The following is a 12529-nucleotide window of genomic DNA, read 5'->3' on the forward strand; positions in this document are numbered from 1 at the left end:
GCTTGGAGCCAATGGTATTTCCTCTATCTGGTAGTCTGTTGGAGGTGATCATAGATTTTTTATGGGGTTGTTTAATAAGCTCCTTATTAGATGGATTTCTTTCTGGTTAACCTGGTTAATAAGATCATGGCTGAACTGTTAGTAACCTCAAATCTGCATCCTGCCTATCCCTGATAACCTATCACTCCCACACCAAGAATCTATCCACCTCTGCCTTAAAAACATACAAAGACTCTGCTTCCACAGCCTTTTCAGGAAGAGAGTTCCAAAGACCCATGACACTGTGAAAACATATGGCCTCATCTCCGTCTTAAATGGACAACCCCTCATTTTTAGACAGTGACTCCAAATTCTAAATTCTCCCACAAGAGGAAACATTCTCTCCTTATCCACCCTGTGGAGACCCCTCCGGATCATCTATTTTCCAATCACGTCACCTTTTACTCTCGGAGACTCCAGTGCATACAAGTCTCAAGATACAGGAGACGGAATTTTCTGCCATTCCCTATCTTTGCTAGTGTCTTGCATTTTAGTTTTTGGATCTGCAAACTCTGATGTATTTTTAAAAAAAAATGTTTTATTGGGTTTTGTTATAAAACTCTGATATAATTTTGAAGGTACAAAATACAGAATACTGTGGGTCGAGTCCTCTGGGCAATTGCTAGCCATGTCTCCTTACTAATCTATGCTCTTTGACTCTCCGTTGCACCCTGACAGTATGGAAGGAGGTGAACTGTTCAACAGGATCCAGGATCGGGGGGATCAGGCGTTTACTGAGAGGGGTAAGTTATGAGGCTCGACATTCCAGACCGTTTCACTTGTCCTCATTATATTCTGTGACCTTGCTTCATTGTCAGACAAACAACAGGGGAACTCACTCCGGTTATAAATATCACACAGTGGTGTCAGTCAAGCTCAAGGGCGCTGTTCTAGTTATCTAATCGTTGGAAGGAGGTCACAGCCCTTCAGAGGATACAAAGGCGAGTGGTCAATTCCAGATGTCAGGAATTTGAGCTGCCAGGGCAGGTTGAGGAGCTGGTGTTTATTTTAAGCTGAGGTGATCTCTGTGTTCAAGGTAATGGAAGGAAAGTAGCAGTGATGCAAGGAGGTCACTGCACCAGGTGAAGCAGCATCAAACACCGCAGGATGCATGTTTACAATTCGTAAGTTAGAGGATCCGGGAGTGCCAGGTTGGACCCGTTTTATACAAAGGGTCATGGAGCCGTGTAACAAGTTACTGAGTTAGCTGATCTCCGCAAAATAAACGATGGAGAAGCACTACAACTGATGTTGGTTTCTCTGAGTTAGAGAGTTGGGAAAATTAGTCGGGGTTCTCGGATTGGCGTTGAGGTGCTGTGCGCTTTACTCTGGTGGCTGTTATACACTGTGTTGGAAGTGCTTGGTGCTGGTATGTCCATGAAATGAAAAGTGTTCTATTCCCACATCTCTCATCTGGAGCATTATAAAACCAAGACACATTTCTGAGTTGTTACATCACAGGTTAGGTTTCTGAATCTGAATTTGACCCTGCTCCTTGCTGAACACATGCACAGCCACTGTTGTTGAATAACAATTTACTTGAAACATGACATTCTCCACATTGATGGTGTCTGAAATATGTTGCATACAAATGGTCAGTCCAGTGGACCCTCTTTTGATTCCTTTGTGTATTTTACAGAGGCCTCAGAAATAATGAGGGATATAGGGAGTGCTATTCAGTACCTTCATGCAATGAACATTGCTCACAGGGATGTCAAGGTAAGACCTGAGCAGTTGCAATTGGTAGACATGTTTCTGGGCTAAGGCAAAAGTCCCTTATCATTGACTGATTCAGATGTTTTAACATCATTTATTTTTAACTAAAATCCAATTGAGAGGAAAATAAGGAGATCGGCCTGAGCTGGGAAATATACCATTTGAATACGGGGGTGGAGAAATGCACTGAGGAAAGGCGATGGTGCTCGTATGTTCGTTAAAAGCACGGTGGCACAGTGGTTAACACTGCTGACCACAGCGCCAGGGACCCGGGTTTGGTTCCGGCCTTTGGTGACTGTCTGTGCGGAGTTTGCATGTTCTCCCTTGTCTGCGTGGGTTTCCTCCGGGTGCTCCAGTTTCCTCCCACAGTCCAAAGATGTCAGGGTTAGGTGGATTGGCCATGCTAAATTGCTGATTACTGTCCAGGGATGTTCAGATTAGGTTACGGGATTGGGCGGGTGAGTGGCCCTTGGTCGAGTGCTCTTTCAGAGGATTGGTGCAGACTCGATGGGCCGAATGGCCTCCTTCTGTATTGTAGGGATTCTGGGAGATAGACTGACTGAGTGTAAGGAAAGTGATGACACAGAGTAGAAAGAAAAGGAATCTTTCATTCTCACGCTCCTTTTGTGACTGTAGGAAATCAAAAAATGTTTTGCAGCCAATCAAGCACTTTTGAAATGTAGCCACTGTTGCAGGAAATGTGGCAGCCAATTTGCACACAGCAAGATCCCATAGACAGCAATGAAGTACCAACCATATAATCTGTTTTACCGGGGAGAATTCCTCTGCTCTTCTTCAAACAGCACCATGGCATCTTGTATGTCCCGCTAAGAGGGTTTAACCTCTCACCTGATAGCTGGGACTTCAGACAGTGCAGCATATCCTCAGTACCGCAGTGGAGGGTTGGTCTAGATTGTGTGTTCAAGTCTCTGGAGTGGGACTTGAACCCACAATGCCAGGGAGGAAAAGACAGGTGTGAGTGAGCTGGGGCACTACAGTGTTTGAGACATAAACTTTGGCCAGTTATGCTGCCAGCTCTGATCGATCACTCCTATGAACCCGAAGTGTTTTGAAGTGTTGAATTAACTAACCTGTTTTGGTGGTGTTACTGGAGCAGAGTGTTGGAGTATTCAGCTAGCTTATTATTTTTGACTTAACTTTAATCATTACTTTTTGGTTAAGAGCACAAGACATAGGAGCGGAATTAGACCACTCGGCCCATCGAGTCTGCTCCGCCATTCAATCATGGCTGATATTTGTCTCATCCCCATTCTTCTACCTTCTCCCCATAATCCCTGATTCTGTTATTAATCAAGAACCTATCTATCTCTGTGTTAAAGGCACTCAGTGATTTGGCCTCCACAGCCTTCTGTGGCAAAGAGTTCCACAGATTCACCACCCTCTGGCTGAAGAAATTCCTCCTCATCTTTGTTTTAAAGGATCATCCCTTTAGTCTGAGATTGTGTCCTATGGTTCTAGTTTTTCCTGCGAGTGGAAACATCCTCTCCACGTCCACTCTATCCAGGCCTCACAGTACCCTGTAAGTTTCAATAAGATCCCCCCTCATCCTTCTAAACTCCAACACGTACAGACCCAGAGTCGTCAACCGTTCCTTATACAACAAGCTTTTCATTCCAGGGATCATTCTTGTGAACCTCCTCTGGACCCTTTCCAAGGCCAGCATATACTTCCTTCCAGTTTTGAACCAAAACTGCTCACAATACTCCAAATGGGGTCTGACCAGAGCCTTATGCAGCCTTAGCAGTACATCCCTGCTCTTGTATTCTAGCCCTCTCGACATGAATGAGAAAATTGCATTTGCCTTCCTAACTGCTGACTGAACCTGCACGTTAACCTTAAGAGAATCTTGAACAAGGATTCCCAAGTCCCATTTGCTTCTGATTTCCGAAGCATTTCCCCATTTAGAAAATAGCTTATGCTTCCATTCCTCCTTCCAATGTGCATAACCTCACACTTTTCCACATTGTATTTCATCTGCCACTTCTTTGCCCACTCTCCAAGCCAATCCAAGTCCTTTTGCAGCCCCCTGCTTCCTCAATACTATCTGTCCCTCTACAGGTCTTTGTATCATCTGAAAACTTAGCAACAGTGCCTTCAGTTCCTTCTTCCAGATCATTAATGTATATTGTGAAAAGTTGTAGTCCCAGCACAGACCCCTGAGGCACACCACTAGTCACTGGCTGCCATCCTGAAAAAGACCCCTTTATCCCCACTCTCTACCTTCTGCCAGTCAGCCAATCCCGTATCCATGCCACGATCTAACCCTTAACACCATGGGCTCTTAACCATTTCACAGTCTCCTATGTGGCACCTTGTCAAAGGCCTTCTGGAAATCTAAATGAATCACGTCCACTGGTTCTCCTTTGTCTCACTTCCTTGTTATCTCCTCAAAGAACTCTAACAGAAGCAATTCTACAACTCATCCGCTTCATCCTGGATCACAACGTCTTCACCGTCGACAACAAGTTCTTCATCTAGACACACTGAACAGCCATGGGGACCAAATTTGCACCTCAATATGTCAACATCTTCATGCACAAGTATGAACAAGACCTCCTCACCGCACAGGACCTTCACCCGACGTTATACACCAGATACATCGATGACATTTCTTTCCTTTGGACCCACGGCGAAGAATCACTGAAACGACTACACGATGACATTAATAAGTTCCAGCCCACCATCAGACTCACCGTGGACTACTCTCCAGAATCGGTTGCATTCTTGGACACGCGCATCTCCATCAAGGACGATCACCTCAGCACTTCACTTTACCGCAAACCCACGGATAACTTCTCCACTTCTCCAGCTTCCACCCTAAATGCATTAAAGAAGCCATTCCCTATGGACAAGCTCTCCATATACATAGGACCTGCTCTGACGAGGAGGAACATAACCGACACCTACAGACGCTGAAAGATGCCCTCGTAAGAACGGGATATGGCGCTCAACTCATCGATCGACAGTTCCAACGAGTCACAGCGAAAAGCTGCACCGACCTCCTCAGAAGACGAACACGGGACACAGCCGACAGTGTACCCTTCGTATTCCAGGACTTCCCCGGAGCAGAGAAACTACGATGACATCTTCGCAGCCTTCAACACGTCATCGATGAAGACAAACATCTTGCCAAGGACAACCCCACACCCCCACTACTTGCCATCAAACAACCGTGCAATCTGAAACAGACCATTGGTTGCAGCAAACTACCCAGCCTTCAGGAGAACAGCGACTACGACACCACACAACCCTGTCGTGGCAACCTCTGCAAGACGTGCCAGATCATCGACATGGATACCACCATTACACGTGAGAACACCATCAACCAGGTACGCGATACATACTCTTTTGACTCAGCCAAAGTTGTCTACTTCATACACTGCAGTAAAAGATGTGCTGAGGCATGATACATTGGCGTGACCATGCAGACGCTGCGACAACAGATGAACGGACATCGTGTGATAATCACCAGGTAGGAATGTTACCTTCCAGCCTGGGAACACTTCAGCAGTCAAGGGCATTCAGCCTCTGATCTTCGGGTAAGCGTTCTCCAAGGCGGCCGAAAGGGCGCGCGACAACGCAGAATCGCCGAGCAGAATCTGATGGCCAAGTTCCGCATGCATGAGTACAGCCTCAACTGGGACCTTGGATTCATGTCTCATTACATTCACCCCTCACCATCTGGCCTGGGCTTGCAAAATTCTACCAACTGTCCTGGTTTGAGACAATTCACACCTCTTTAACCTGTGATTATCCCTCTCTCCAGTCGCACCGTCTGGACCTGCAAAGACTCTCATTCAGAGTATCATCTTGCATCATTGACTTTGTCTATATATGTGTTTGTGGAACTCACCTCTTCACTTAGCTGATGAAGGAGCTGCACTCCAAAAGCTAGTGATTCCAAACAAACCTTATTGTTATAAGACTTCTTACTGTGCCCACCCCAGTCCAACGCCGGAATCTCCACATCATGTCTAACAGATTTGTCAGACGTGACCTCCCCTTGACGAAGCCGTGCTGACGTGGCAGGTTCTAGTACATGAAAGGTGCTATATAAATGCAAACTGGCATTGTAGTTCAGACCTCTTCACTCACACCTCTCAAGCTAGGAAGCCCCACTCCACAACTGCAAAAATGAAGGAGGCATTGTAGGAGGTGCTATATTGTGGATGAGATGTTAAAATAAGACCCGACATGGGAGACATGGTGGCGCAGTGGTTAGCACAGCTGCCTACGACGCTGAGGATCCAGGTTCGATCCCAGTCCTGGGTCACTGTCCGTGTGGAGTTTGCACATTCGCCCCGTGTCTGCGTGAGTTTCACCCCCACAACCCAAAGATGTGAATGGTAGGTGGATTGGCCATGCTAAATGAAATGAAATGAAATGAAAATTTCCCCTTAATTTGAAAAAAATAATTGGGTACTCTTTTTAAAAAAAAAATAAAATAAAATAAGACCCCAACTGCTTGATTGGACAGATGCACAAGATCAGGGCATTTTCCTGCTGTGCTGATTATTTTCAGGATATTTCCAAGATAGTTCTTTGTGCAGATTTTGTCAGTTATCTTTGCCGGTGACTGCACGTCAATGTAAGTTGTTGTATGTAAACCATTTCTGAAAGGTGCGGGTTATTCTATTGTCAATGTACATGACTAGTGGTTCAATACCTGCAGCGATACAAATCAAAGGGCCACATCCAATTCTGCTAGTTGCTTATTCATTTTTTTTAAAACACCCTTGATATTCATTTGAATTTTGCAGCCAGAAAACTTGTTGTACACTTCAAAAGATTTGAACGCAATCCTCAAGCTCACGGATTTTGGGTTTGCGAAAGAGACAACACTTCACAACTCTCTGGCAACACCCTGTTACACACCGTACTATGTTGGTCAGTATTAAGAGTCATACTTTCTCTGATGCGAATATCTCTCATGAATAATACAGCAAGGTCAATTAACCAGAAAGGGTGGTGGTGATGTAGTGGTATTAACACAGGACTAGTAATCCAGACACCCAGGGTAATGTTCTGGGGATCGAGGTTCCAATCCCACCGTGACAGATGGTGAAATTTGAATCCAATTTTTTTAAATTCTGGAAATGAAAGCCTAATGATGACTATGGAACCCATTGTTGATTGTTGTTAAAAACCCATCTGGTTCACTAATGTGCTTTAATTAAGGAAATCTGCTGTCCTTACCCGGTCTAACCTACATTGACTCATACAGCGATATGGTCAGCACTGCCCTTCTGAAATGGCCAACTGAGACACCCGGTTCGGGGGGAATTATGGATAGGCAACAAGCTCGGCCAATATCCCATGAAAGAATGGAGAAAAAGAGTGCTGTCTTTTTTTTATAATGGAGAAACTGAGCTGAAGGGACAAGATCCTCAATGCAGGACAAACTCCCTATGCCTAACGACATTGTCGGATTCCTTCATCACATAGGCTACAGTGTTTCAAGAAGGCCCACCACCATCTTCCCTAGGTCAATAAATGCCAACTTTTCTAATAGTGTCCACACTCTGAAGAATGATCATAGATAAATGGGGAATTTGTGATTAGTGGATCCTACACTTCTAATTTAAAAGCCAAAGGATTTTTCAAGGAAGGAAAGACCGATGGAAGGGGAATCTTTGGGAAGTTGGTCTTCAGTAGCATATCTTACTTTCAGCACGGGGAGAGAGCAACAGTGCATAGGTTTCTTAGAATTGGAGATTCCGCAGTGTAGCAGGGCTGGGGTTCTGCATTTATCCCCAACAACCTTAATGGGAGACAAAAACAGCAAATACTGGACAATCTCAGCAGGTCTGACAGCATCTGTGGAGAGAGAACGAAGCTAACGTTTCCAGGTGGATGAATCTTTCCCAGGGTGGAGGGGTCAGTCACCAGGGGGCAAAGTTTAGAGGAGATGTGCGAGGCAGGTTTTTTACGCAGAGGGTGGTGAGTGTCTGGAACGCTTTGCCAGGGGAGGTTGTGGAAGCAGATACATTAACGGTGTTCCAAAGGCATCTTAACATATGGATAGGATGGGTAGAGAGGGATACGGCACAATGAAATGCTGAGGGTTTTGGCAAAGGTTGGTATGACCGGTGCAGGCTTGGAGGGTCGAAGGGCCTGTTCCTGTGCTGTATTGTTCTTTGTTTAGACTCGAAACATTGGATCTGTTCTCTCCACAGCTGCTGTCAGACCTGCTGAGATTGTCCAACATCTCTTTTTTTTCAGACTCCAGAGTCCACAGTAATTTGCTGTTAACTTTCATGGGAGGATATTCCTGACCAGGGAATGTAAATTCCTGTCTGCCAAAGGTGGATCAGTATAGGCCTCGTCCCCCTAGGGACAATGTGATTGTCCAAACAGTAGAGAATTTATTCAGCAGGCAACTTTTCCTGAGGCTCTGTACCATTAGCCTCACATGCATGTGCAGCTTAGTGAGACATTAAAGCCAGTAGTTTTCCAGTTAACCTCTGGCTGCAGGCAAGGCCCAACTGCTGACATGGGGCCTCAGAAAATCCCACCTCACTTCCGAGGCAGATTCTTGCAGTAACATATACCTTCCTCAGACAAGATGGTTGGGAGATTCCTCACTTGCTGGCCCAGTGCCACTCTTACCCTATAACTGGACATTATGGGATGATCAGAAGTGTATTTCCTTCTGACTCTCCACAGCTTTCATTGAGCCTCTCTCTCTCCTTAACAGCAGTGCGACATCAGTGCAGAAGGCACAGCTTGCATTCTGCATGTGATGATTAGCTCTGCAAATAATATCCAGAGGCTTAGTGACAGGAAAAGCAAAACACAGAGCTGCAGTATTGGTTCTGCATGAAATGTTTTGTATTTATATCAAATGTAAACGTCACCACAGCCCCAGAGGACCATAGGCTGCTATCCCTTTTGAGAGGTGACTGGTGGTGATTTAGCTGAAGGTCACCACACCTCACGCGAGGGGCAGCTCATATATCCTGCCTTAACAAGTGTGCCTGAATGCTAGCAGCTGAGAAGACAATTGGTCTTGATCTTGCAGAGAAATAACAGTCTGACCACATTTGATACGGTGAAGGATATCTTCTGCCTTGGGAGAGAGAGCATCCTCATCAAGTATATTGACCAGCATGGTTTTGGATTCAAGAGTCTGTGAACAAATGATGTTGGCAGCACAATTGTTTGGGTTGTGATCCCAGTGGCCATGCCAGTGATGGCCTCACCAGAGTTTGTGGCTCAATGAGAAGGGCACTCCATTTGCATGGCACAGGTGGATGCAAGTGCCACTTAAGACACATCTGCAGAGCCATACTCCCAGCTACAACATTACACTTTGGGATGTCCCGGAGTCATGTAATTTATACTATAGATTAAAATGTTTTCTTGCTTTGGGTCTGAAGCCCATGGTCCCATCCAGGACACCTGTCCTTTTCAGTCCCACCTTTCCACCAGTTTTCCAAACATAGTCTCCATCTGTTTACTCCAAGCAGAAATCATTAGCAAGCCAGGAGACGGAATTAAAGTTTGATACTCTTACATCATGATCCAGTCCTTTGTCAGTAGAGTTAGTCACCTAGCATTGACTCTAACTTGACATTTGTCTGTCAATGACCAAATTTGCCTCAGTCTGCAGATATACAAATCTGACTTACCTTTTAGGTAAGACATTAACTTCTCTGTTGGAGGGAATGTCATCATCCAAGAGCATATAATCTCTTTTATAACAGTTCTCCCTTCATCACTGACCTGGAGGAAGTTGAGTATGACCGAGCCAATTGCTGAGTTGAAACGAAAGGTCATTTCTAATGAACTAATGATTGATCATCCCGAGATGTTCAATAGTTCAAACGTTCAGGGCAGCACGGTAGCATTGTGGATAGCACAATTGCTTCACAGCTCCAGGGTCCCAGGTTTGATTCCGGCTTGGGTGACTGTCTGTGCGGAGTCTGCACATCCTCCCCGTGTGTGCGTGGGTTTCCTCCGGGTGCTCCGGTTTCCTCCCACAGTCCAAAGATGTGCAGGTTAGGTGGATTGGCCATGATAAATTGCCCTTAGTGTCCAAAACTGCCCTTAGTGTTGGGTGGGGTTACTGGGTTATGGGGATAGGGTGGAGGTGTTGACCTTGGGTAGGGTGCTCTTTCCAAGAACCGGTGCAGACTCGATGGGCTGAATGGCCTCCTTCTGCACTGTAAATTCTATGAAAAAGCTCAAAATATGCTACTAAAGGCCAGCTTCTCAAATTATACTATCTATCACCACCTCTGGCAATCTTGAGGGTATAACACCATGCTAAATTTATATAATGATGCACAGTGCATCATCTGGATATAGCACTTCATATTGTTCATACATCCTGCGACACAAATATGACATTAATATATAATGCGACTTCTTTATTAATTCTAGGAGTGCCTTTGGTGAGGGAATAGTGCAATGATATTTCCATTCCCCTTAAGGATATATTGGACCATATTTTTATTTTCAAATCAGTTTGGTTCGCCTTGTCCTGGATTGCGATTCACATTCCCATGTGTTGTCACAGCTCCAGAGGTCTTGGGTCCAGAGAAATATGACAAGTCGTGTGACATGTGGTCGCTCGGAGTTATCATGTATATTCTGTAAGTAGCTGCTTCATTTATCTCCCAAGGCTTCTCTTCATCGATTTTCCCCCCTTAATCTTATCCACTACTCTCCAGGAGTCCTTTGGTTAGCCAGTTGTTCTGGCATTATGGGTGTGAGAGAGCGGGGCTGTCAGTGGGTGTGTGAGAGAGCGGGGCTGTCAGTGGGTGTGTGAGAGAGCGGGGCTGTCAGTGGGCGTGAGAGAGAGCGGGGCTGTCAGTGGGTGTGAGAGAGAGCGGGGCTGTCAGTGGGTGTGAGAGAGAGCGGGGCTGTCAGTGGGTGTGAGAGAGAGCGGGGCTGTCAGTGGGTGTGTGAGAGCGGGGCTGTCAGTGTGAGAGAGCGGGGCTGTCAGTGGGTGTGTGAGAGAGCGGGGCTGTCAGTGGGTGTGTGAGAGAGCGGGGCTGTCAGTGGGTGTGAGAGAGAGCGGGGCTGTCAGTGGGTGTGAGAGAGAGCGGGGCTGTCAGTGGGTGTGTGAGAGAGCGGGGCTGTCAGTGGGTGTGAGAGAGAGCGGGGCTGTCAGTGGGTGTGAGAGAGAGCGGGGCTGTCAGTGGGTGAGAGAGAGAGAGAGCGAGACTGTCAGTGGGTGTGAGAGAGAGCGGGGCTGTCAGTGGGTGTGAGAGAGCGGGGCTGTCAGTGGGTGTGAGAGCGGGGCTGTCAGTGGGTGTGAGAGAGCGGGGCTGTCAGTGGGTGTGGGAGAGAGCGGGGCTGTCAGTGGGTGTGAGAGAGCGGGGCTGTCAGTGGGTGTGAGAGAGCGGGGCTGTCAGTGGGTGTGTGAGAGAGCGGGGCTGTCAGTGGGTGTGAGAGAGCGGGGCTGTCAGTGGGTGTGTGAGAGCGGGGCTGTCAGTGGGTGTGTGAGAGCGGGGCTGTCAGTGGGTGTGTGAGAGCGGGGCTGTCTGGGTGTGAGAGAGCGGGGCTGTCTGGGTGTGAGAGAGCGGGGCTGTCAGTGGGTGTGAGAGAGCGGGGCTGTCAGTGGGTGTGAGAGAGCGGGGCTGTCAGTGGGTGTGAGAGAGCGGGGCTGTCAGTGGGTGTGAGAGAGCGGGGCTGTCAGTGGGTGTGAGAGAGAGCGGGGCTGTCAGTGGGTGTGAGAGAGCGGGGCTGTCAGTGGGTGTGAGAGAGCGGGGCTGTCAGTGGGTGTGAGAGCGGGGCTGTCGGTGGGTGTGAGAGAGCAGGGCTGTCGGTGGGTGTGAGAGAGCGGGGCTGTCTGGGTGTGAGAGAGAGCGGGGCTGTCAGTGGGTGTGAGAGCGGGGCTGTCAGTGGGTGTGAGTGAGAGAGCGGGGCAGTCAGTGGCGGTGTGAGAGCGGGGCTGTCGGTTGGTGTGTGAGAGAGCGGGGCTGTCAGTGGGTGTGTGTGAGAGCGGGGCTGTCAGTGGGTGTGAGAGAGCAGGGCTGTCAGTGGGTGTGAGAGAGAGCGGGGCTGTCAGTGGGTGTGAGAGAGCAGGGCTGTCAGTGGGTGTGAGAGAGCGGGGCTGTCGGTGGGTGTGAGAGAGCGGGGCTGTCGGTGGGTGTGAGAGAGCAGGGCTGTCGGTGGGTGTGAGAGAGCGGGGCTGTCTGGGTGTGAGAGAGAGCGGGGCTGTCAGTGGGTGTGAGAGCGGGGCTGTCAGTGGGTGTGAGAGAGAGAGCAGGGCAGTCAGTGGCGGTGTGAGAGCGGGGCTGTCGGTTGGTGTGTGAGAGAGCGGGGCTGTCAGTGGGTGTGAGAGAGAGCGGGGCTGTCAGTGGGTGTGTGAGAGAGCAGGGCTGTCAGTGGGTGTGTGAGAGAGCGGGGCTGTCAGTGGGTGTGAGAGAGAGCGGGGCTGTCAGTGGGTGTGAGAGAGAGCGGGGCTGTCAGTGGGTGTGAGAGAGCAGGGCTGTCAGTGGGTGTGAGAGAGAGCGGGGCTGTCAGTGGGTGTGAGAGAGAGCGGGGCTGACAGTGGGTGTGAGAGAGAGCGGGGCTGTCAGTGGGTGTGAGAGCGGGGCTGTCAGTGGGTGTGTGAGAGAGAGCGGGGCTGTCAGTGGGTGTGAGGGAGCGGGGCTGTCAGTGGGTGTGAGAGAGAGCGGGGCTGTCAGTGGGTGTGAGAGAGCAGGGCTGTCAGTGGGTGTGAGAGAGAGCGGGGCTGTCAGTGGGTGTGAGAGAGAGCGGGGCTGACAGTGGGTGTGAGAGCGGGGCTGTCAGTGGGTGT

General features: G+C 48.4%; 1 protein-coding gene across 1 annotated transcript in view; it reads left to right on the forward strand.

The window, feature by feature from the left end:
• The window catches only part of LOC140388242 (MAP kinase-activated protein kinase 2-like), a 136093-nt gene that overhangs the window by 95067 nt on the left and 28497 nt on the right, over positions 1-12529 (forward strand). Inside the window, exons 3-6 of the mRNA XM_072472077.1 lie at positions 718-782; positions 1679-1758; positions 6537-6663; positions 10298-10373. Coding sequence (XP_072328178.1) covers positions 718-782; positions 1679-1758; positions 6537-6663; positions 10298-10373 — 348 coding nt within the window. The remainder of the gene's footprint in view (positions 1-717; positions 783-1678; positions 1759-6536; positions 6664-10297; positions 10374-12529) is intronic.

Source organism: Scyliorhinus torazame, chromosome 13 (assembly GCF_047496885.1).
Source record: "Scyliorhinus torazame isolate Kashiwa2021f chromosome 13, sScyTor2.1, whole genome shotgun sequence".
Lineage (NCBI taxonomy): Eukaryota > Metazoa > Chordata > Chondrichthyes > Carcharhiniformes > Scyliorhinidae > Scyliorhinus > Scyliorhinus torazame.